Raw genomic sequence first — 21,101 nt, 5'->3', positions numbered from 1 at the left:
TGTGATTGGCTCGGAAGCCGGACTGTGAGGGGTCGAGGGATCCGTTCGTCTCGAGGAAGGCGGCCATCTGCTTGTTGACGGTCTTCTCGATGACTTTGGCTGGAAATGGGAGGAGCGAGATGGGGCGGTAGTTCTTGAGTTCGGTGGGGTCCGCTGTTGGTTTCTTGAGTAGAGCGCTGAGTTCGGCGTGTTTCCAGCTCTCAGGGAAGGTGGCAGTGTCGAAGGATGTGTTGATGATGTCTCGCAGGTGGGGTGCGATGACAGCGTCGGCCTTGTTGAAGACGTGGTGAGGGCAGGGGTCGGTCGGTGATCCGGAGTGGATGGAGTTAATCGTGCGGATGGTGTCTTCGGTGCTGATCGGGGTCCAGGCGTGGAGGGTGGTGGTGGGGGGTGGTGGTTGTTCGGTCATGGTGTGCGTTGGTTGGTTGGTGAAGCTGTTGTGTATGTCCGCGATCTTGTTGTGGAAGTATGAAGCGAGGGCGTTGCAGAGGTCTTGCGATGGGGTGATGTCGTTGTTTCCTGCGCTGGGGTTGGAAAGCTCTTTCACGATGTTGAAGAGTTCCTTGCAGTTGTGTGCGTTGTTGTCCAACCGGTCCTTGAATGCTGTTTTCTTGGCGGCGCGGATCAGTTGGTGGTGTTTCCGGGTGGCAAGCTTGAAGGAGGTCCTGTTGTCCGGTGTAGGTTCCCTTCTCCAGACTTTCTCGAGCGCTCGGCAGTTCTTCTTGGAGCTCTTGAGTTCGTCGGTGAACCATGGGGCTTTCTTGCTGCCGGGTCTGCTGGGCGGGGTTCTCAGCGGGGCGAGCTCGTCCGCGCAGATGCTGATCCACTTCGTGAGGTTGTCGGCGGCCTGGCTGGGGTTCGCAGAGCTGGCAGGAGGGTGCTGGCTCAGGGAGGTGGCGAGCTGGTCTGCTGTGATCTTGTTCCAGCTTCTGCGGGCGACCTGTTGCTGGTGGTGGTGTGTCGTCGTTCTCTTGAAGGTGAAGTGGACGCAGCTGTGGTCCGTCCATTGAAGCTCTGTGGTGTGGCTGAAGTCGATGTCTGTGCTGGAAGAGAAGACTGCGTCGAGTGTGTGTCCGGCGAGGTGGGTGGGGGTGGACACCAGCTGCTTGAGTCCAAGATTGGCGAGGTTGTCGAGCAGGGTGCTGGTGTTGCGGTCGTTGTTGTTCTCCAGATGGAAGTTGAGGTCCCCCAGGAGGATGTAGTCAGCGGAGGGGAGGGCATGTGGGCTGACGAAGTCGGCGATGTCCTCGCAGAATTGTGTGCGTGGTCCAGGGGGTCGGTAGATCAGGGTGCCTCTGAGGGTGGTGTTCGGGTTGGTGTGGATCTGGAAATGCAGGTGTTCGGCGCTGGTCAGGGTGTTGTCGGTGCTGGTCGTGAGACGGATGGTGTTCCTGTGGATGATGGCGATGCCTCCTCCCATCTGGTTGGCGTTGCGGTCCCTCCGGACGATCTTGTAGCCCTTTGGGATAGCGATGGCGATGTCGGGAGCTGAAGAGGCGTTCATCCAGCTGGTAGGTGCAGCGCTGGGCATTGGCAGTTAAGGAAACCCTCTACTCAGAGCGACCTGTCAGGATTCGTTGGGGCTCAGTCTTAGAAGGGTCTTACTCCACACGTAGCTTATTCTGATTCTCAGCAGTTGATGTTTGGGGAGGGATTGGTCAGAGGTTGAAGGGGGAACGTCTCTCTGTAGTGACTGTCTGCCTCAAAGACAAACTAGTTGCTCCCAGTGCGTCCACCTCCTTTCACCACTGCCTCACTCCTCCACTCTTGGGTCAGCACAAAATGGCTGCTGGTCACTGGCCTTTTATAGGGTGGCCTGAGACCTGCAGAAGTCACTAGATGATTCCGGAAAGTTCCTCATGTAAGCCTATGGGCCTGTCCTCCAGTAGTGTCCGTTATGGCAGTTGGGTGACACCATTTTAAGTTTCTGAATGTCCCTAGATTTTCAAGGGGCCTGACTAGACCTCACAGGTTATGAGGGAAAAATGGCGTCATAGCCAAGGAACACCTAGCCCCCTGACAGCACTGAAAAATCCTGATGGACATATATAAAAATAAAAATAGAAACTCTGGGAGGCTAAGGGGGACAAAAATAAATAATAATGGTTAGAACATCCCCAGAAGCAGACAGGTCTAACACTTTCTTTAACGGCTAGTGGGATAAGGCATGCTAGGCCGGTGGCCTTTGTTGTCAAAGATGCCGGGCCGGGGGATGGCCTGCTGTATGGATCAGAGGTTATGCCTCCCGCGCTGGGCTCCCTGACGCGGATCCGTAACCCCAACCCATGACCGGAGAAATTTGCTCGCCCTGTGCCGGCAGGACCACGTGCTCCTGCCCCCTGGCCTGGCGCGCCCAACCTGGGTCGACCATGTGCCAGGATATGCCTGCCACCTCATCTGCGCGCTGCTCCCTGGGCCCGACTGATACTCCCTGTCCCATATTGTTAAGCAGTGCTGGCGCCAGTGATTTTAAGCATTCCTTAACTATCTCGCTGATATGCTCACCATTCGTGCTGGCCGATGTTTCGCTCTGATCACTATCGTCGTGTCGCGGAGGTGGGGTTTTCTGGCGCCCCTTCCTCGGGTGATTCTTCCTGGATGACTTTCTTATCGGTGTCTTCTTGCGCCTTTTGGGATCCGATGGGCCTGCTCCCTCCTCCGCCTGGTCGACCGGTCTGTTTTCTTTCCCGCCGTCGATGTGAGGCTGGAGCCACTCGCTCCCGTGGATGGCCGTGACCTCCCGGATCCTTTTCAGCAACTCGGCCACTTCCCCAGGCTGGCCCTCTGCCATGGCTCCTAGTGTAGCCGACAATGGTTCCTCCGCTCCGCCGGGAAATTCCTTTTGGTGAGCCTCGTCGCAACTTCAGCCCCGTAGTGGCACACTGCGCACTGCGGGCGATTGGTACGATGGTGCGGGGAGAGGGCTTCGGCGCGTCGGTTCTTCTCCCTCGAAGTCCTAGTGCTCCGGAAAGGTTCCGTCCTCTGTAAAGGCTCCGCCGTCCGATTCTGCAGATCTTCTTGTCGCGCCGCTCTCCCAGCTCCACGAAGAAGTTGTAGCCTAGCTGGGGGAGTCGGCGACTTAAATCCCCCTGACTCTCCTTAGGGGGGCTTCGGTGTATCACCCGATTGGGGGATTTGAATGAGGCGGGGGGGTGCCATTGGGCGCCTCTTAGGGGCGCCCAGGCCAAAGGTTACTTCCGGCCGGGCAGACTGGTGCGCTGCCCGCTTCCGCTGGTCTCCGGGCACTTTGGGGCGCCCGGAACCAGTTTCACCACTGGTTGGGGCACCACGTGGGTTATGGCGCCGGCCTTCTAGCCTCCCCCCCCCCCTGCGGGAGGGTGCAGCGGCCTCTGCGAAACCGGTCGACATTGGGAAGTTGATATATATATATACAATTTTTTAATTTGCAATGTGGATAGTGTAATTAACAATTGTGAAGTAAAGGTAAGAGTTGAAAGGAAGTGCCCTACGCACGGGTGAGGAACATATCTTGCTGATTGATATGAAACCATGGCTAAGAAGATGAAAAAGCAATACCTTCTGCTCATCATGCTTGTAGTTTGGACTTTACTACCAATGCCGTCTGCTCATCATGCATGTAGTTTGGACTTTACTACCAATGCCTTCTGCTCATCATACTTGTAGTTTGGTCTTTACTACCAATGCCTTGCCTTCTTCTCATCATGTTTTTAGTTTGCACTTTACTACTAATGCCTTCTGCTCCTCATGTTTGTAGTTTGGACTTTACTGCCAGTGCCATCTGCTCATCATGCTTGTAGTTTGGACGTTACTGCCAGTGCCTTCTGCTCATCATGCTTGTAGTTTCGACTTTACTACCAATGCCTTCTGCTCCTCATGCTTGTAGTTTCGACTTTACTACCAATGCCTTCTGCTCATCATACTTGTAGTTTGGTCTTTACTACCAATGCCTTCTGCTCATCATACTTGTAGTTTGGTCTTTACTACCAATGCCTTCTGCTCATCATGCTTGTAGTTTCGACTTTACTACCAATGCCGTCTGCTCATTATGCTTGTAGTTTCGACTTTACTACCAATGCCTTCTGCTCATCATACTTGTAGTTTCGACTTTACTACCAATGCCTTCTGCTCATCATGCTTGTAGTTTGGACTTTACTACCAATGCCTTCTGCTCATCATACTTGTAGTTTGGTCTTTACTACCAATGCCTTCTGCTCATCATACTTGTAGTTTCGACTTTACTACCAATGCCTTCTGCTCATCATGCTTGTAGTTTCGACTTTACTACCAATGCCTTCTGCTCATCATACTTGTAGTTTGGTCTTTACTACCAATGCCGTCTGCTCATCATACTTGTAGTTTGGTCTTTACTACCAATGCCTTCTGCTCATTATGCTTGTAGTTTCGACTTTACTACCAATGCCTTCTGCTCATCATACTTGTAGTTTGGTCTTTACTACCAATGCCTTCTGCTCATCATGCTTGTAGTTTCGACTTTACTACCAATGCCGTCTGCTCATCATACTTGTAGTTTGGTCTTTACTACCAATGCCTTCTGCTCATCATACTTGTAGTTTGGTCTTTACTACCAATGCCTTCTGCTCATCATACTTGTAGTTTCGACTTTACTACCAATGTCTTCTGCTCATCATGCTTGTAGTTTGGTCTTTACTACCAATGCCGTCTGCTCATCATACTTGTAGTTTGGTCTTTACTACCAATGCCTTCTGCTCATCATACTTGTAGTTTGGTCTTTACTACCAATGCCGTCTGCTCATCATACTTGTAGTTTGGTCTTTACTACCAATGCCTTCTGCTCATCATACTTGTAGTTTCGACTTTACTACCGATGCCGTCTGCTCATCATGTTTGTAGTTTGGACTTTACTTTCAGTGCCTTCTGCTCATCATGCTTGTAGTTTGGAGTTTACTACCAATGCCGTCTGCTCATCATACTTGTAGTTTGGTCTTTACTACCAATGCCTTCTGCTCATCATGCTTGTAGTTTCGACTTTACTACCAATGCCGTCTGCTCATCATACTTGTAGTTTGGTCTTTACTACCGATGCCGTCTGCTCATCATACTTGTAGTTTGGTCTTTACTACCGATGCCTTCTGCTCATCATACTTGTAGTTTGGTCTTTACTACCAATGCCTTCTGCTCATCATGCTTGTAGTTTCGACTTTACTACCAATGCCTTCTGCTCATCATGCTTGTAGTTTCGACTTTACTACCAATGCCTTCTGCTCATCATACTTGTAGTTTGGTCTTTACTACCAATGCCTTCTGCTCATCATACTTGTAGTTTGGTCTTTACTACCAATGCCTTCTGCACATCATACTTGTAGTTTGGTATTTACTACCAATGCCTTCTGCTCATCATACTTGTAGTTTGGTCTTCACTACCAATGCCTTCTGCTCATCATACTTGTAGTTTGGTCTTTACTACCAATGCCTTCTGCTCATCATGCTTGTAGTTTCGACTTTACTACCAATGCCGTCTGCTCATCATACTTGTAGTTTGGTCTTTACTACCAATGCCTTCTGCTCATCATGCTGGTAGTTTGGACTTTACTACCGATGCCTTCTGCTCATCATGCTTGTAGTTTCGACTTTACTACCAATGCCTTCTGCTCATCATACTTGTAGTTTGGTCTTTACTACCAATGCCTTCTGCTCATCATGCTTGTAGTTTCGACTTTACTACCAATGCTGTCTGCTCATTATGCTTGTAGTTTCGACTTTACTACCAATGCCTTCTGCTCATCATGCTTGTAGTTTCGACTTTACTACCAATGTCTTCTGCTCATCATGCTTGTAGTTTCGACTTTACTACCAATGCCTTCTGCTCATCATACTTGTAGTTTCGACTTTACTACCAATGCCTTCTGCTGTTCAGTATACTTGTAGTTTCGACTTTACTACCAATGCCTTCTGCTCATCATGCTTGTAGTTTCGACTTTACTACCAATGCCGTCTGCTCATTATACTTGTAGTTTGGACTTTACTACCACTTTCTTTTTTTTAAATTCTTTATTTTAGACATTCAACACATACATTATATTTGCAGTAAATTCACTTAAATATACATTTTAATACGTGTGTACAAGATGTCAGGTATTTATTTTTGCACCCTCCCCTCCTCCTAAGCTAAACCACTTGCCCATCCCCTAGCCTCCCCCTGCCCCCTCCCTACTGAACCAAAGGAAATTAGATTTCGAATTAAACCTAAATGTGCCCTAAACCTTGGTGTGTGGTGCATAGTAAAATCTCCTTTTAATCTCTGTTTATTATCTCATTTAATCTTAATGAGACCTATTTCAGTAAATCAAATCAATTAAATTAAATCAAACCGCATTGATCCAATTAGTTATTGGTAGCCAAATTTCACACCCTCTTATTTTGTCTTTTAAACCTCTTCTTTTATAAACCGCTTTTTCCCAACGGTAGCTAGCTAGCAATTTCCCCAGCCAACCGTGTACGGATGAAGGTTTTCTATCTAACCAAACACTAGCCAGGCATAGCCTGAACACTGCCATAGCTGCGAAAAACAGAGCGCGGTTTGGTTCAGTCATTGCTTGGTTGCTTACCCCCAACACAATTACTTGCGGCGTGACAGCCACCTCAAACCCCAGCATAAGCTTGATATAGATACCCACCTCAGTAACCAAAGATGTTAATCGGGGGCAGGTTGTGAACATATGTATACTATCAGCGGCAAGATATCCGCAACGAGAACAGTGTATAGCAGTAGAGCCTCCCCATTTAAAGATCTGTGTTGGGGTGATGTACAAATTAAGCCAGGTTTTAAAGCATTGTACTTGCAGATTTGCAGATAAAAATGCAGTCTGACTTAGCCATAAAGAATCCTCGCATTCCCCTACCCCTGCTTGCAGCAAATCCTGCCAGCGACTAGTGAGTTTCATGAGGTCATCCCCTTTATATTATTAAGTAATTTAGAAAATGTTGATATTTGTGATGGAGCCCCTATTACCGCATCCAGTAAAGGAACTCTATGATAGCTAATTGCCTTATTAGATAAATAATCCCTCACTTGTGAATATTTGAAGAATTTTATTTTTCTTATCCCGAATTTCCTCCTAATTGCTTCAGAGAGCGTTTATTGTCCTCCCTGAGAATACCAATAAACCTTACGCCCTTGTCCATCCATATTTTCATATTGCCATCTTGAAAAATTTCAGGCAATAGATCATTATCAGCCAAGGGCGAATATCTGTGTATCCTGCTTATTTCAAGTTTCTTCCTAACTTGTAAATGGGGCACCTAAGCTATCTTTCTCTTCAGGGGATACCTGATCAAAAATGTGCCCCTTTCAATAATAATCAACTTCTTGATCCCTATCTTGAAAATCCTCAGTATATAATCTGTGATAACATTTTTGAAATGCGGTAAGGTTGACTTCAGGCTCACTTACCATATCTACGCTAGGGTCTCTAATTTCACTGATCCGAGTTTGCACTATTTTCTCCCTAGTGCGTACAGCAAGTAGGTGATCCACCCTCTCACTATTCTCATAAACCCTGCTCCGCCATGCCATATACTTCCCAGTCAATTGATAGATATCTCAGTAACGGCAGATCTAGCAATCATAATCTTTGATTGGGCTGTCTCCGATTCTCCCCCTTCGGACAATACCTTAATTAATTTGGCTTCTGCCTAACCTAATACCTCATACAGGGTTTGTGACAAGATTGTATCCTTCCTTTGTGCGTCCCAGCCATACTTAGAAGTTTCTCCTCTGACCCCTGCTTTTGATGTATCCCATACTATGCTTACATTGGTACTTCCTAAATTCTCTCCAATGAACCTAGGAATCCACTCCTCAATGTGCTGTATGTTCTTTTCTTCACTTAATAGAGCCCTATGAAATGTCCATCGTGTCTGTGAGGATTCTAGCTTGATATTTCTTTCTTTCATTAAAGGATTGTGATCAGACATAACTTTGGGATATTTACTTTACTACCACTTTCTAACATGCTGTTCCTCTTTTGTGTTGCTCAGGGTTCGGTGGTCAGAATTGCGAGATCAACGTTGATGACTGTCCAGGCCATAAGTGTAGGAACGGAGGGATTTGTGCGGATGGGGTGAACACCTACAGCTGCCGGTGTGCTCCGGAATGGACTGGTGAGAAGTATTCGAAGGGAGAGGAGTCCTTGTTGGTTAGCCCCTGCCCCCTCCTCTTTACCCACAGCACCAGGAACTGCTGAGGACTTGTCCTGCTTTTGAAAGCTTTGCCCCCCCCCCACCCATCATGGTGGAAGCATTGGAGCTTGCTTTTTCATGCTATGAAAACCTTCCTATTGCGCTGTTGAGGAGTAGGGTGACATGAAATGGATACACTGTCCAAGAACCGGCAGTGAACCTGATTTGAGAAGAAGCTTCCCTTTCAGGGGGCTGCCACATGAGATAGGTGGTCGCTCAAGGGAGAGCTGTGAGCCAGATTGGCACAGCACGATGGAGTCCGTTTCACAGAAAGGGAGGGTGTTTCCATGTCTTATTCAGAAGCTTAAGAACGAGGACGCCTCAGTAATATTGAGACTTTTAGGGAGGTCTGGTCCCTCAACATACTGTGAAGCTCCTCGAAGCGCTGCTTAACCCCTTGGCCGCTGCAGTAATTCCGCCCTGGTGCTGGGGGGGAGGAGGGTCGAGCGGCACCGCCATGCTTGTGATGGAACGACTCCGTCATGAGCCAGGGGCGCGCTGTGCTCATGACGGAGTGGTTCTGTCACGGCCCGCCCGCTCATTAATTCACCTGTGGGGTATTGATGCTGCGTGGGCGGAGCGGCAGCAGCGTGACGGTACCACTTCTTCATGAGCACAGCGCGCCCGTCGCTCGTGACGGAGTGGTTCCATTCCTAGCACGGAACGGGTTAAACGCTCTGGTGCTCTGGATTTCACATTCCCTACCGTGCAAGGCGTAACAAGTGTTCCAAGTCCTGAATTCTACAGGAACGCTGTGCCACCTCTTCATTAAGTGGGTAAACCCACAGGTTGGAGATTGTGAATAGAGTTTCACTTCTAGATGATAGTTAGATTTATATTTGACTTTAACCTTCTCGTTCCTTCATTCTCATAACTATTAGGTCAGTTCTGCACAGAAGATGTGGACGAATGCCGGCTGCAGCCCAATCCGTGCCACAACGGTGGGACCTGTCACAATACCCACGGTGGCCACACCTGCGTCTGTGTGAATGGCTGGACTGGCAAGAGCTGCAGTGAGAACATTGATGACTGTGCGTCTGCCACTTGTTTCAATGGGGCCACCTGCCATGATAGAGTGGCTTCTTTCTACTGCGAGTGTCCAATGGGAAAGACTGGTGAGTAGAGCCTTGGGGAGACACTGGGAGCCTCGGGGAGCTAATCATAGAAAAATTTCTCTTTTCTTAGATCACTCTCCTAGCAGGTGGATTTGTGGCCGGCCTCTAGAGCTATGATGGATTTTATACTACTTCGATTATGAGCTTTTATTTTTTCAATCTTCCAGGTCTGCTTTGCCACCTGGACGATATATGCATCAGTAACCCATGCCACGAAAATGAAATGTGTGATACCAACCCAGTTAACGGCCGTGCCATCTGCTACTGCCCTCCTAGCTTCACTGGCCGTGCTTGTGACCAGGATGTTGATGAGTGCTCCGTAGGTAAGTTAAGGTGGTCACCCTCGGAGCAGCTCTCCCTGGGCTGGCTCCTGGTTATGCCATGTAAAAAGGGTAATTCTAATGAGAAGTATGGATTTGTGTTGATCTTCGTACTGCTATCTGAAGTATTCATTACATTTAGTTGGAAAGAGAAACTCTTAGATCTCAACTCTTAGCTTGAGATCTTGCCCTGGCTCTTGAAGCAAACAGTTGTGGGACTTGATCTGCTTGTTTTACAAGCTTTGAGTTGTCTTCGGCCCTGGCCTTGCTGACCTCAAAGAGCAGAAGGACCATCCTTATCCATCCATGCATGCCTTAACACAGGAGTCTTACTAACTTTATGTAGCAGCGTCCGTCAGTGAGAAGAATGCTCTTGAGGTTGAAGGTAGAGGTGTATTCATTCTGGAAGGTTGGTAGCTCAGTTATGGACTAGGATACCTTTAGCTGGTCAGTCTCTCATTAGAGCAGTGCATGTTTGTTGGGAGCGTTGGTAGGTCCTGCAGATGTGGTGTCCACAGTACTGTATTTTATCTGCTGTGGAGTGGTGATGTTGTAGCATTGAAGCCACGTCCAGTGCAAGAGCGCTGCTCGCCTCTAGAGACATCCTCCAGGGAGCTGACGTACACCAGTAACATCAGCCGTGTTTGGGTTTCCAGAATCGTGTCCTTCCTAGTGTTGAGCCAGAGAACGGCTGAATGAGTGGTACAGATTGGGACGACGTCAACATATCTTGTGTGGGTTTTAAACAGCTTCATAGTGTGTGCAGGTATGATTTGAAGAGCTATGAACTTGAGTCCTGAAGGTAATCCTTCATCTGTAAATTGTATGGGGAATCGTAGGCGCCAGATCTGCAACACAATCAATCATTCATTGATTGGACCCCTTTGCCAACTTACCCACAGACGCTTGAGCAGTGTCTGTTGCTTCATGCCAGTCAAGATTTTGACGTACCAGGTCCCCATCCCTTGAGAGCCTCATATGTGTGTCAGAGACTTCTAGCTAATCAATGAAAGGCCCTCCAGAGTGACCCTGCCATGTCCAGGTGAGTGCTCAGAGATTAGTTTAAGAGGCCAGGCGGTCATTCCCTGGAGGGTGCAATTGTTTCAGTTGTAGTGATGAAAGAAGTTGCTGCCTCTTTCAGCAGGTGGACTTTTCTCCTTCTTTCTAGGTGCCAATCCCTGTGAGCACTTTGGAAAGTGTGTAAACACACGGGGTTCCTTCCAGTGCCAATGTGGAAAGGGTTACACGGGTCCCCGCTGTGAGACCGACATTAACGAGTGCCTGTCCATGCCGTGCCAGAATAACGCCAGCTGCGTGGACCGCATTGGAGGGTTCACCTGCATCTGCATGTCAGGTAGGATATAGTGTCTGCTAGGGAGCGCCAGTGTCTCAAGACTCTCAGTGTACAACGCTGCTCATCTTCGACATTCTGTAGATCGCAAGCACACTCAACTGCATTGGTGGTGCCACAAGGTTGGCAACTTAAAAGTATAATATTAATAATAATAAGTCAGAGACAGACGGTGGCATAGTCTGTCGGGATCTGCTGTGACGCATGGTAACTTCTAACTGGCATTTACGCGCTGCATGTTGTAATCTGAACTTTTAAAAGAACAAAAGTTTTAAAACTCACTCACTGTTAGAATCTGTGCATCTCCTGACGCCCCGGTCCGCCACGGCGTGTTCTGTGCCGATTGAACGGAGGGTAGGAAAGGAAGGAGTGGTACTTCTGGTCTCCCAGTTCTACACCCAGTCAGCGGTCTAGTGTGGAGGCATGAGGGGACTACTTAGGGCGCATGTCAGGTAGGACGCGAAGCAGACGCGAAGCAGACGCATGCAGCGGGCACGCCAAAGGCAAGCCCGTCTGTGCCCTTCCGCTTCTGGCCGGAACCAGGGGCCATGAACCCTGGTAGTTTTCAACCAACTCTTACCTATAACGCCCAGATACTATTGAACCTGCGTGGAGTCTCGGGCACTAAATGCCTACGCTCACTGACCCTCGCTAACAGCCCCGGAAATTGTCCTCACTGCGACTTGCCCTCCTCATTGAAGATCTCAAACCTGACGTTTTATTCCTGACAGAGACCTGGTTGCAGGATGAAGCTGATCGATCCATCATCCAGATCCTGCAGTCAGGGTACGTAATACACAGGAGGATCGCAAGACAGGAAGAGGCGGAGGGCTAGCTTTTATCTTTAAGGATAAATATTGCTGCCGGTCTTCTACGGAGGATTTACCTGACGTTGAGAGCATGATCTTCACCTTAGAACTCTCACCTACCAATCCTTTCTCGGGCCTGCTACTCTACCATCCCCCTGGTGCCTTAGGTCAGTTTCTCAACTCACTTCCCTCCTTTGTTGCCAATTTAGCCCTAACATCTGCTAATTTTACAGTACTAGGTGATCTTAATATCCATCTGGACGACCCCTCCGACCATATGGCAAAAGACCTCTCGGCACTCCAAATTGTGAAGAAAGGCTTTTCCCCCAAGCACGTCAAGGGTCATCTCCTCGATCCGGTGCTCAGTAATGTTCAGGCTCTCTCGGTAGGCTCCCCCATCCCTCTCCCCTGGACTGATCATTTGCTAGTTCCCTTGGTCTGGGAAACTGTAGTCTCTCCTCCTCCGCAGAGTTTTACTCCGCGGCTGGAAAGGAAATGGGGAAAGTTATCCCCTAGCCGGTGGTCTACGACTTTAGCTGCCACTACCCCCTTCGATCTAGATCCAGAAAGGGCAAAAAGCAATTTCAATTTATGGATCCAAAACTCATTGGACACACTACTCCCAAAAAAGCTTTCCTGTAAGAAACCAAACAAAAGCTGACACCTTGGTTCTCCCCCAAATTAAGAGAATTTAAACAAATATGCAGGAAACTTGAAAGGAATTGGAGATGGAACCTGGCAGACGAAAGGAAAAATGTTTACAGAGAGGCAATAATAAATTATAAGGCAGAGATTAAAATCAGGCAATCCTCATTTTACGAGGAGAAGATTAGTGCAGCTTCGAACTCCCCCAAAGAAACCTTTCGTATCGTCAAATCTCTCACCACCATACCTCACAAACCCCCCAACTCAGACGATGCACAAGTTTGTTGTGACAACCTAGCAAAATATTTCCATCAACAAATTCACTTGATATCCCAATCCTTCCCTCCCCTCCAGAATGGGTCTGCAGCCCCCAGCACCAAGAGTTCCTTCTCCAAACCACAGTGTTCACTAGCCGAGTTTCCACTGTTAGATGAGGTGACATTGGACACACTCATCTCTAGGGTCACCTCCGGCTCACCTATGGACCCGGCTCCCCCGCAAAATCTCACTCTAGTAACGGAAGCCATTTGCCCAGTAATTCTGAAGACCCTAAATGCCTCTATCACCACGGGAAAGGTACCCTCAGCCTGGAAATGTGCCCAGGTCAGAGCCCTTCTGAAAAAAACAAACCTTGACACCTCCAACCTGGCCAACTACTGACCCATTTCCTTTCTTCCCTGGCTGATTAAGCTGATTGCGAGACACATAAACTCTACTCTAGTCCACTACCTGGAGTCAAACAATCTACTCCATGAGTCCCAGACAGGGTTTCGTCCTACGTTTGGGACAGAGACTGCCTTACTGGCAGTAACAGAAGAAGCCAGGAGACTGGTAGACCAGGGTGGCTCAGCAGCAATCATCTTGCTGGATCTCAGTGCCGCTTTTGACACTGTTGATCATACCATCTTGCTTGAGCGTCTAAAAAATCTTGGAGTGACGCACATGGCTCTCACTTGGTTCCAGTCTTTTTTACAGGACCACTTATTTCAGGTCACTGAGGACCCGGTAACATCTAACCAATGGCCTCTTAGCTGTGGGGTCCCCCAGGGCTTCTCCCTGAGCCCTACGCTTTTTAACACCTATATGGCTCTTTTGGCAGGGATAGTACTTCAATTCGGCATTCATATCACCACCTATGCAGATGATACCCAACTGGTGGTGGCACTAAACCACCCAGAGGGTTCATCTTGCGCTCTGGGCACCTCCCTAGAGGCAGTTGCCGAATGGATGGAACTATCTCGCCTTAATCTAAACGGTGACAAGACAGAAATAATGTTCCTGGGCAAATCACCCTCACCCCCCTTGACACTATCCTGGCCGACCTGTCTTGGCACCATGCCTGCTCCAAAGCAGCAGATTAAGAGCCTTGGCATATGGCTCGACAGTTCCCTCTGCTCCAACCATCAAGCCGCCAAGCTCTCAGCTACGTGCTTAGGCCTCATGAGGGTGCTAAGGAAAATCCTTCCTCTACTCCCCTTTCAGGCACGTCGGATTTTGGTGAAAGCCCTTATCCTGTCCCGTCTGGATTACGGGAACTCCCTTTATTTGGGCGGCCCTCTTGCCACTGTCCAAAAACTTCAAGTGATCTAAAATTGCACAGCCCGCCTGTTCCTCCAGATCCCTCGGAGGCAGTCTGCGAGCCCCACTATGAGGACACTTCACTGGCTTCCCATCCAATCTAGAATATGTTTCAAGGCCATGTGCCTGGCCCATGGAGCTATTCGAAAAACCGGACCGGCCATTCTTCACCCTCTGGTGTCCCCCTACCTTCCCTCCAGGAGTCTTCACTCCAGCGATGCATTCCTTGCCTCTACAAGGAGTATTCAGAGATCAGATGGGGCGGACGCTCCTTCTCTTTGAATGCCTCCAACCTCTGGAATTCTCTTCCCCTCAATCTCCGTAGGAAACCCAATCTGCAAATCTTCCATAAATTGCTAAAAACCCACCTCTTTAGTGCCACTTACTAACTAGCTGTGCTATCTTCTGCCAGATCATAAGAGCTACCAGGCTTCAGGGTAGACACGCGCTATAGAAAACCTATTTCATTCATTCAAGTGAGCTTGTAAAGCGCCTGGTTACACTCACTAGTGTGGCCCAGCGCTACAGTCAATCGCCCTGTCTGTAGCAGTAACTCTGAGAATGCTAAGTGGTGAAACCTATATATGGAGGAGCCAGGTCTTTAATTTTTTCCAGAAGAACTTTCCTGATGGTTCCATCCGGAGAGCAGGAGGGAGGGCACTCCAGTGCTTAGTGGCTACGTAGCGGAAGGATCGGTCACCCATTCTCACTCTTGTAATTACTGGGATCTTAACCTGTCCATCCCCTGGGACCGCAAGGCCCGGGTAGGAGTGTAGGGGGACATTAGACTATGTAGATAGCTAGGTCCATTTCCCTGCAGGATGCGTTGACAGCACATAGGGCCTTAAAAGGATTCTCTCCCTCACTGGGAGCCTGTGTAGGGAAGCGAGGGCATTCTTGGAGGAAGCTCTCCTGAGAAGCATCAGAACAAGCCGGGCTGCCGTGTTCTGAATGCATTGTAGTCTCTGAATACTCTTACCACTGGCTCCTAAGTATAGAGCGTTCCTATAGACCAGGCAGGAAGTCACCAACGCATGGACTAGTGTTTTCCTGACAGTAATGCCGTATAGAGCCCTAGGGGACCCCTTGAGCCAGCCCAATGCTCTTAGAATAATACGGCCTTTGGGACACTTGGAAGCTTCTGTCCGGTAAAAAGGATCTTAGCCACTTCAAGACCAGATTATCCAGTCCTCATTTCTGGAGGCGCTGTAGGAGTAATGGGTGGGCGACGGTGTTGAATGAGGTGCTGAGGTCCAGCAGGACCAACGCCACCGTCTGCCCTTCATCTGCGTGCCTGCGTATGGTTTCTGTAGACAGAAGCAGTGCTGACTCCGTGGAATAAAGTAGCCCGGAAACCAGATTGTGTAGGGTGGAGTAAGCTGTGCTGGTTAATTTGCATTGTCAGTTGAGCGTTGACCAATTTTTCTGCTATTTTTTTGCAAAGTGCGGCCAGAGCAAGACAGGTCGTAAGTTCTCCAGCTGACTTGCACTCCCACCTGGCTTTTATTTAGAGGGGATAACCACCGCTTCTTTCCACCTTCGTGGGACCACCCCTGAATCAAAGGAGAGTTTAAGGAGGTGCCTGATATAGGGGACTAGGATCTCCATGCTCTCCCTCAGGGTTTTTGGAGTCGTAGGGTCCCTTGGTGAGCCGGACTTAATGCTCAAGGCCGTGGTTTTGAGATCATCACAGGAGGGGAGGTTAAATCTGGAGAGGCAGAGTGCCGCCACCATATTGCACACTCTCGTCCACTCCGAACTCCCATTACATGCCTCCTCCAGGAAGGTGGTATAAATCCTTGCTACCTTCTCTGCAAAAAAATCTGCTTTCAGGTTGCAAGACTCCAGTGAGTTTCTGCTTGGAGCTGTGGTTCTGACAAGTGATGATATGTCCTTAAAATTAGAAATAGCTCTCTAGAAGAGTTTTCGGCCTGCTCTTTCTTACTGTTGTAATAAGAGGCCCTAGTTTTCTTTATGGGCGAGTGGTAGTGTTTGAGACTAGTTTTGTAGTTGGTCTTCCTCTGCTCTGAAAAGTCTCTTCTCCAACTTCTTTCAAACGCTTGCATGAAGTCTTAGCAGTCCTAAGTTCTTCGTTGCAACCAAGGGGCAGATTTTGACTGCCTCCTCGGTGCACTAGTGGACCATGGGACAGCTGTATCTAGCGCCTCAGTGATCTGTTCATCTAGCGCGTTACAGGCAGTTTCTATATAATTTCCTCCCAGTGGCCCGTCCTGCTGAAGGGCGAGGTTGAAGTTGGCTGCTGAGAATCTAGCCCATTTCCTCTACAGTCTCCCTGCACTTGACTTCTTCAAGGGTGGAGTGTTAGGTATCATAGTGCTAAAAGAGATCATATAATGGTCTGTCCATGGGACTGTGTTAGGGTTCTCAACCATTAGCTCCCCCCAGTTGGCAAAAATTGGATCTAAAAGTGGCCAATTTGGTGGGTAGGGAGGGAGGATTGCAGCACCAACTGTAACGCGGCCAGTTCTTGTTGAGCTCTTGGGCTGCAGTATTATCCGTAGCGTGAAAGTGTAGGTTCATGTCTCCTAACACCAGCACTGTAGAATACCGCCGTGCGGGTTGCATAACTTGTTCTCTGAGGCTAGATGCAAACTGGGCAATAGGGCCAGGTGGTCTGTAGATCAAGAAACCTTTCAAAAACTTAATTAGTGTCTACCGTGATTGTAAAGAAACCTGCCTCGCTGGCTTTGATTTAGAGGGAGGGCTTCAAGGATTTCAGGCGCAGAATCCTCATTCAACCATGTTTCATTGAGAAACATGATATCTGGCTGGCTATCAACAAGATGGTTGTGAAGCTCATATTTGTGCTTGTTGAGGGATCTGCAGTTAACCAGTATCATTGTAAATTACTGCTCATTTTTAGTTTGTTTCTGGTTTATCGCCATCGTATAGGGACAGTGATTACATTTCTGCGTACTGGATCTCATGTGCATACTATGCTTACATGAATCTGGGATGGGGGTACACATCGTGTGTATTTGCTCTGATGTGTATGTCTGAGTAGTTAAAAAATCGGCAGGAGTTCTGGCCCCAGCCCCGAACGGCTGCTTGCTTTTGGCGTGCCGATGGCGCGCCCGCTCTGCGTGTCAGCTGTGCGTCCATTCAGACATACGCGTTATTTAGTGTCCTCCCGCCTCCATACTAGACCGCTGACTGCAGCCCAGACCAGGAGACCAGAAGTGCTTCACTTCCTTTCCCTGCCCTCCGTTCAATCGGCACTCAAACGCCGCGACGGACCGGGCGGAAAATAAAACTCAGACCAGATGATCAGTGCGTTATCACATCACTCATTACATCATCCACGTTACAATCTGATGCACATACTGAGTGATGTGATCAGTGATGTCATTTGAGATGTCATCAGTGATTTATTTTTATTTTATTTTATGTAGTTTGTAGAGCGCACAGCTACCCCCCAGGGGGTGTCCCGGCGCTAAATCAGTGATATCACTGACCATGTCATGAGTGATGTAATATGTGACATCATCAGCAGTGCATTGTGGGCGCAAGAGTTATAGTTAGCTCAACTAACTATAACAGGCGAATTTCTCTGATTTTATATGCGTCAAATGTTCAATTAACTATAACGTCCCTGAAACCTATGTTTTTTTAGTAAATTTCTAAGGTTTTTTAAATGCTAATTCCTAACTATAACGTGCCTGAAACCTATGTTTTTTTCAGTGAATTGCTAAAGTTTTTTAAATGCTAATTCCTAACTATAACGTCTGTAAAACCTAGGTTTTTTTTCAGTGAACGCGTTTCGAGCTGGAAAGCTCTTGTTCACTGGCATAAACCGGTCGACATTGCGAAGCTGATATATATATAACATTTTTTTATTTGCAATGTGGATAGTGTAATTAACAATTGTGAAGTAAAGGTAAGAGTTGAAAGGAAGTGCCCTACGCACAGGTGAGGAACATATCTTGCTGATTGATATGAAACCATGGCTAAGAAGATGAAAAAGCAATACCTTCTGCTCATCATGCTTGGAGTTTGGACTTTACTGCCAGTGCCTTCTGCTCATCATGCTTGTAGTTTGGTCTTTACTACCAGTGCCTTCTGCTCATCATGCTTGTAGTTTGGTCTTTACTACCAATGCCTTGCCTTCTTCTCATCATGTTTTTAGTTTGCACTTTACTACCAATGTCTTCTGCTCATCATGCTTGTAGTTTCGACTTTACTACCAATGCCTTCTACTTCTCATGCTTGTAGTTTGGACTTTACTTCCAGTGCCTTCTGCTCATCATGCTTGTAGTTTGGACTTTACTGCCAGTGCCTTCTGCTCATCATGCTTGTAGTTTGGACTTTACTACCAATGCTGTCTGCTCATTATGCTTGTAGTTTCGACTTTACTACCAGTGACGTCTGCTCATCATGCTTGTAGTTTGGACTTTACTACCACTTTCTTTTTTTAATTCTTTATTTTAGACATCCAACACATACATTATATTTGCAATAAATTCACTTAAATATACATTTTAATACGTGTGTACAAGATGTCAGGTATTTATTTTTGCACCCTCCCCTCCTTCTAAGCTAAACCACTTGCCCATCCCCTATCCTCCCCCCCTGCACCCTCCCTACTGAACCAAAGGAAATTAGATTTCGAATTAAACCTAAATGTGCCCTAAACCTTGGTGTGTGGTGCATAGTAAAATCTCATTTTAATCTCTGTTTATTATCTCATTTAATCTTAATGAGACCTATTTCAGTAAATCAAATCAATTAAATTAAATCAAACCTCCTTGATCCAATTAGTTATTGGTAGCCAAATTTCACACCCTCTTATTTTGTCTTTTAAACCTCTTCGTTTATAAACCGCTTTTTCCCAACGGTAGTTAGCTAGCAATTACCCCAGCCAACCGTGTACGGATGAAGGTTCTCTATCTAACCAAACTCTAGCCAGGCATAGCCTGAACACTGCCATAGCTGCGAAAAGCAGAGCGCGGTTTGGTTCAGTCGTTGCTTGGTTGCTTACCCCCAACACAATTACTTGCGGCGTGAGAGCCACCTCAAACCCCAGCATAAGCTTGATATAGATACCCACCTCAGCAACCAAAGATGTTAATCGGAGGCAGGTTGTGAACATATGTATACTATCAGCGGCAAGATATCCGCAACGAGAACAGTGTATAGCAGTAGAGCATCCCCATTTAAAGATCTGTGCTGGGGTGATGTACAAATTAAGCCAGGTTTTAAAGCATTGTACTTGCAGATTTGCAGATAAAAATGCAGTCTGACTTAGCCATAAAGAATCCTCGCATTCCCCTACCCCTGCTTGCAGCAAATCCTGCCAGCGACTAGTGAGTTTCATGAGGTCATCCCCACTATAATATTAAGTAATTTAGAAAATGTTGATATTTGTGATAGAGCCCCTATTACCGCATCCAGTAAAGGAACTCTATGATAGCTAATTGCCTTCTTAGATAAATAATCCCTCACTTGTGAATATTTGAAGAATTTTATTTTTCCTATCCCGAATTTCCTCCTAATTGCTTCAGAGCGCGTTTTATTGTCCTCCCTGAGAATACCAATAAACCTTACGCCCTTGTCCATCCATATTTTCATATATCCATCTTGAAAAGTTTCAGGCAATAGATCATTATCAGCCAAGGGGGAATATTTGTGTATCCTGTTTATTTCAAGTTTCTTCCTAACTTGTAAATGGGGCACCTAAGCTATCTTTCTCTTCAGGGGATACCTGATCAAAAATGTGCCCCTTTCAATAATAATCAACTTCTTGATCACTATCTTGAAAATCCTCAGTATATAATCTGTGATAACATTTTTGAAATGCGGTAAGGTTGACTTCAGGCTCACTTACCATATCTAAGCTAGGGTCTCTAATTTCACTGATCCGAGTTTGCCCTATTTTCTCCCTAGTGCGTACAGCAAGTAGGTGACCCCCCCGCTCACTATTCTCATTAACCCTGCTCCGCCATGCCATATACTTCCCAGTCAATTGATAGATATCTCAGTAATGGCAGATTTAGCAATAATAATCTTTGATTGGGCTGTCTCCGATTCTCCCCCTTCGGACAATACCTTAATTAATTTGGCGTCTGCCTAACCTAATACCTCATACAGGGTTTGTGACAAGATTGTATCCTTCCTTTGTGCCTCCCAGCCATACTTAGAAGTTTCTCCTCTGACCCCGGCTTTTAATGTATCCCATACTATGCTTATATTGGTACTTCCTAAATTCTCTCCAATGAACCTAGGAATCCACTCCTCAAAGTGCTGTATGTTCTCTTCTTCACTTAATAGAGCCCTATGAAATGTCCATCGTGTCTGTGAGGATTCTAGCTTGATATTTATTTCTTTCATTAAAGGATTGTGATCAGACATAACTTTGGGATATTTACTTTACTACCACTTTCTAACATGCTTTCCTCTTTTGTGCTGCTCAGGGTTCGGTGGTCAGAATTGCGAGATCAACGTTGATGACTGTCCAGGCCATAAGTGTAGGAACGGAGGGATTTGTGTGGACGGGGTGAACACCTACAGCTGCCGGTGTGCTCCGGAGTGGACTGGTAAGAAGGATTCAAAGGGAGAGGAGTCCTTGTTGGTTAGCCCCTGCCCCCTCTTCTTTACCCACAGCACCAGGAACTGCTGATGACTTGTCCTGGTTCTGAAAGCCTTGCCCCCCCACCCATCATGGTGGAAGCATTGGAGCTTGCTTTTTCATGCTATGAAAACCTTCCTATAGCGTTGTGCAGGAGTAGGGTGACATGAAATGGATACACTGTCCAAGAACCTGCAGTGAACCTGATTTGAGAAGAAGCTTCCCTTTCAGGGGGCTGCCACATGAGATTGATGGTCGCTCAAGGGAGAGCTGTGAGCCAGACTGGCACAGCACGATGGAGTCCGTTTCACAGAAAGGGAGGGTGTTTCCATGTCTTATTCAGAAGGTTAAGAACGAGGACGCCTCAGTAATATTGAGACTTTTAGGGAGGTCTGGTCCCTCAACTTACTGTGAAGCTCCTCGAAGCGCTGCTTAACCCCTTGGCCGCGGCAGTAATTCCGCCCTGGTGCTGGGGGGGAGGAGGGTCGAGCGGCA

General features: G+C 47.5%; 1 protein-coding gene across 2 annotated transcripts in view; it reads left to right on the top strand.

Annotated features, from left to right (window-relative positions):
* LOC147736771 (uncharacterized) overlaps positions 1–21,101 on the top strand; it is a 112,637-nt gene that overhangs the window by 81,211 nt on the left and 10,325 nt on the right. The window contains exons 2-6 of one of the 2 annotated variants that reach the window (XM_086953473.1): positions 8,002–8,124; positions 9,084–9,317; positions 9,485–9,640; positions 10,806–10,991; positions 20,452–20,574. In XM_086953473.1, coding sequence (XP_086809599.1) covers positions 8,002–8,124; positions 9,084–9,317; positions 9,485–9,640; positions 10,806–10,991; positions 20,452–20,574 — 822 coding nt within the window. The remainder of the gene's footprint in view (positions 1–8,001; positions 8,125–9,083; positions 9,318–9,484; positions 9,641–10,805; positions 10,992–20,451; positions 20,575–21,101) is intronic. The other variant, XM_086953474.1, reaches the window with a different exon arrangement.

This window comes from Lissotriton vulgaris, chromosome 1_2 (assembly GCF_964263255.1).
Source record: "Lissotriton vulgaris chromosome 1_2, aLisVul1.2, whole genome shotgun sequence".
Taxonomy (NCBI): Eukaryota; Metazoa; Chordata; class Amphibia; order Caudata; family Salamandridae; genus Lissotriton; species Lissotriton vulgaris.
Note: the sequence above shows the minus strand (reverse complement) of the source record. Positions and strands in the feature narration are given on the sequence as shown.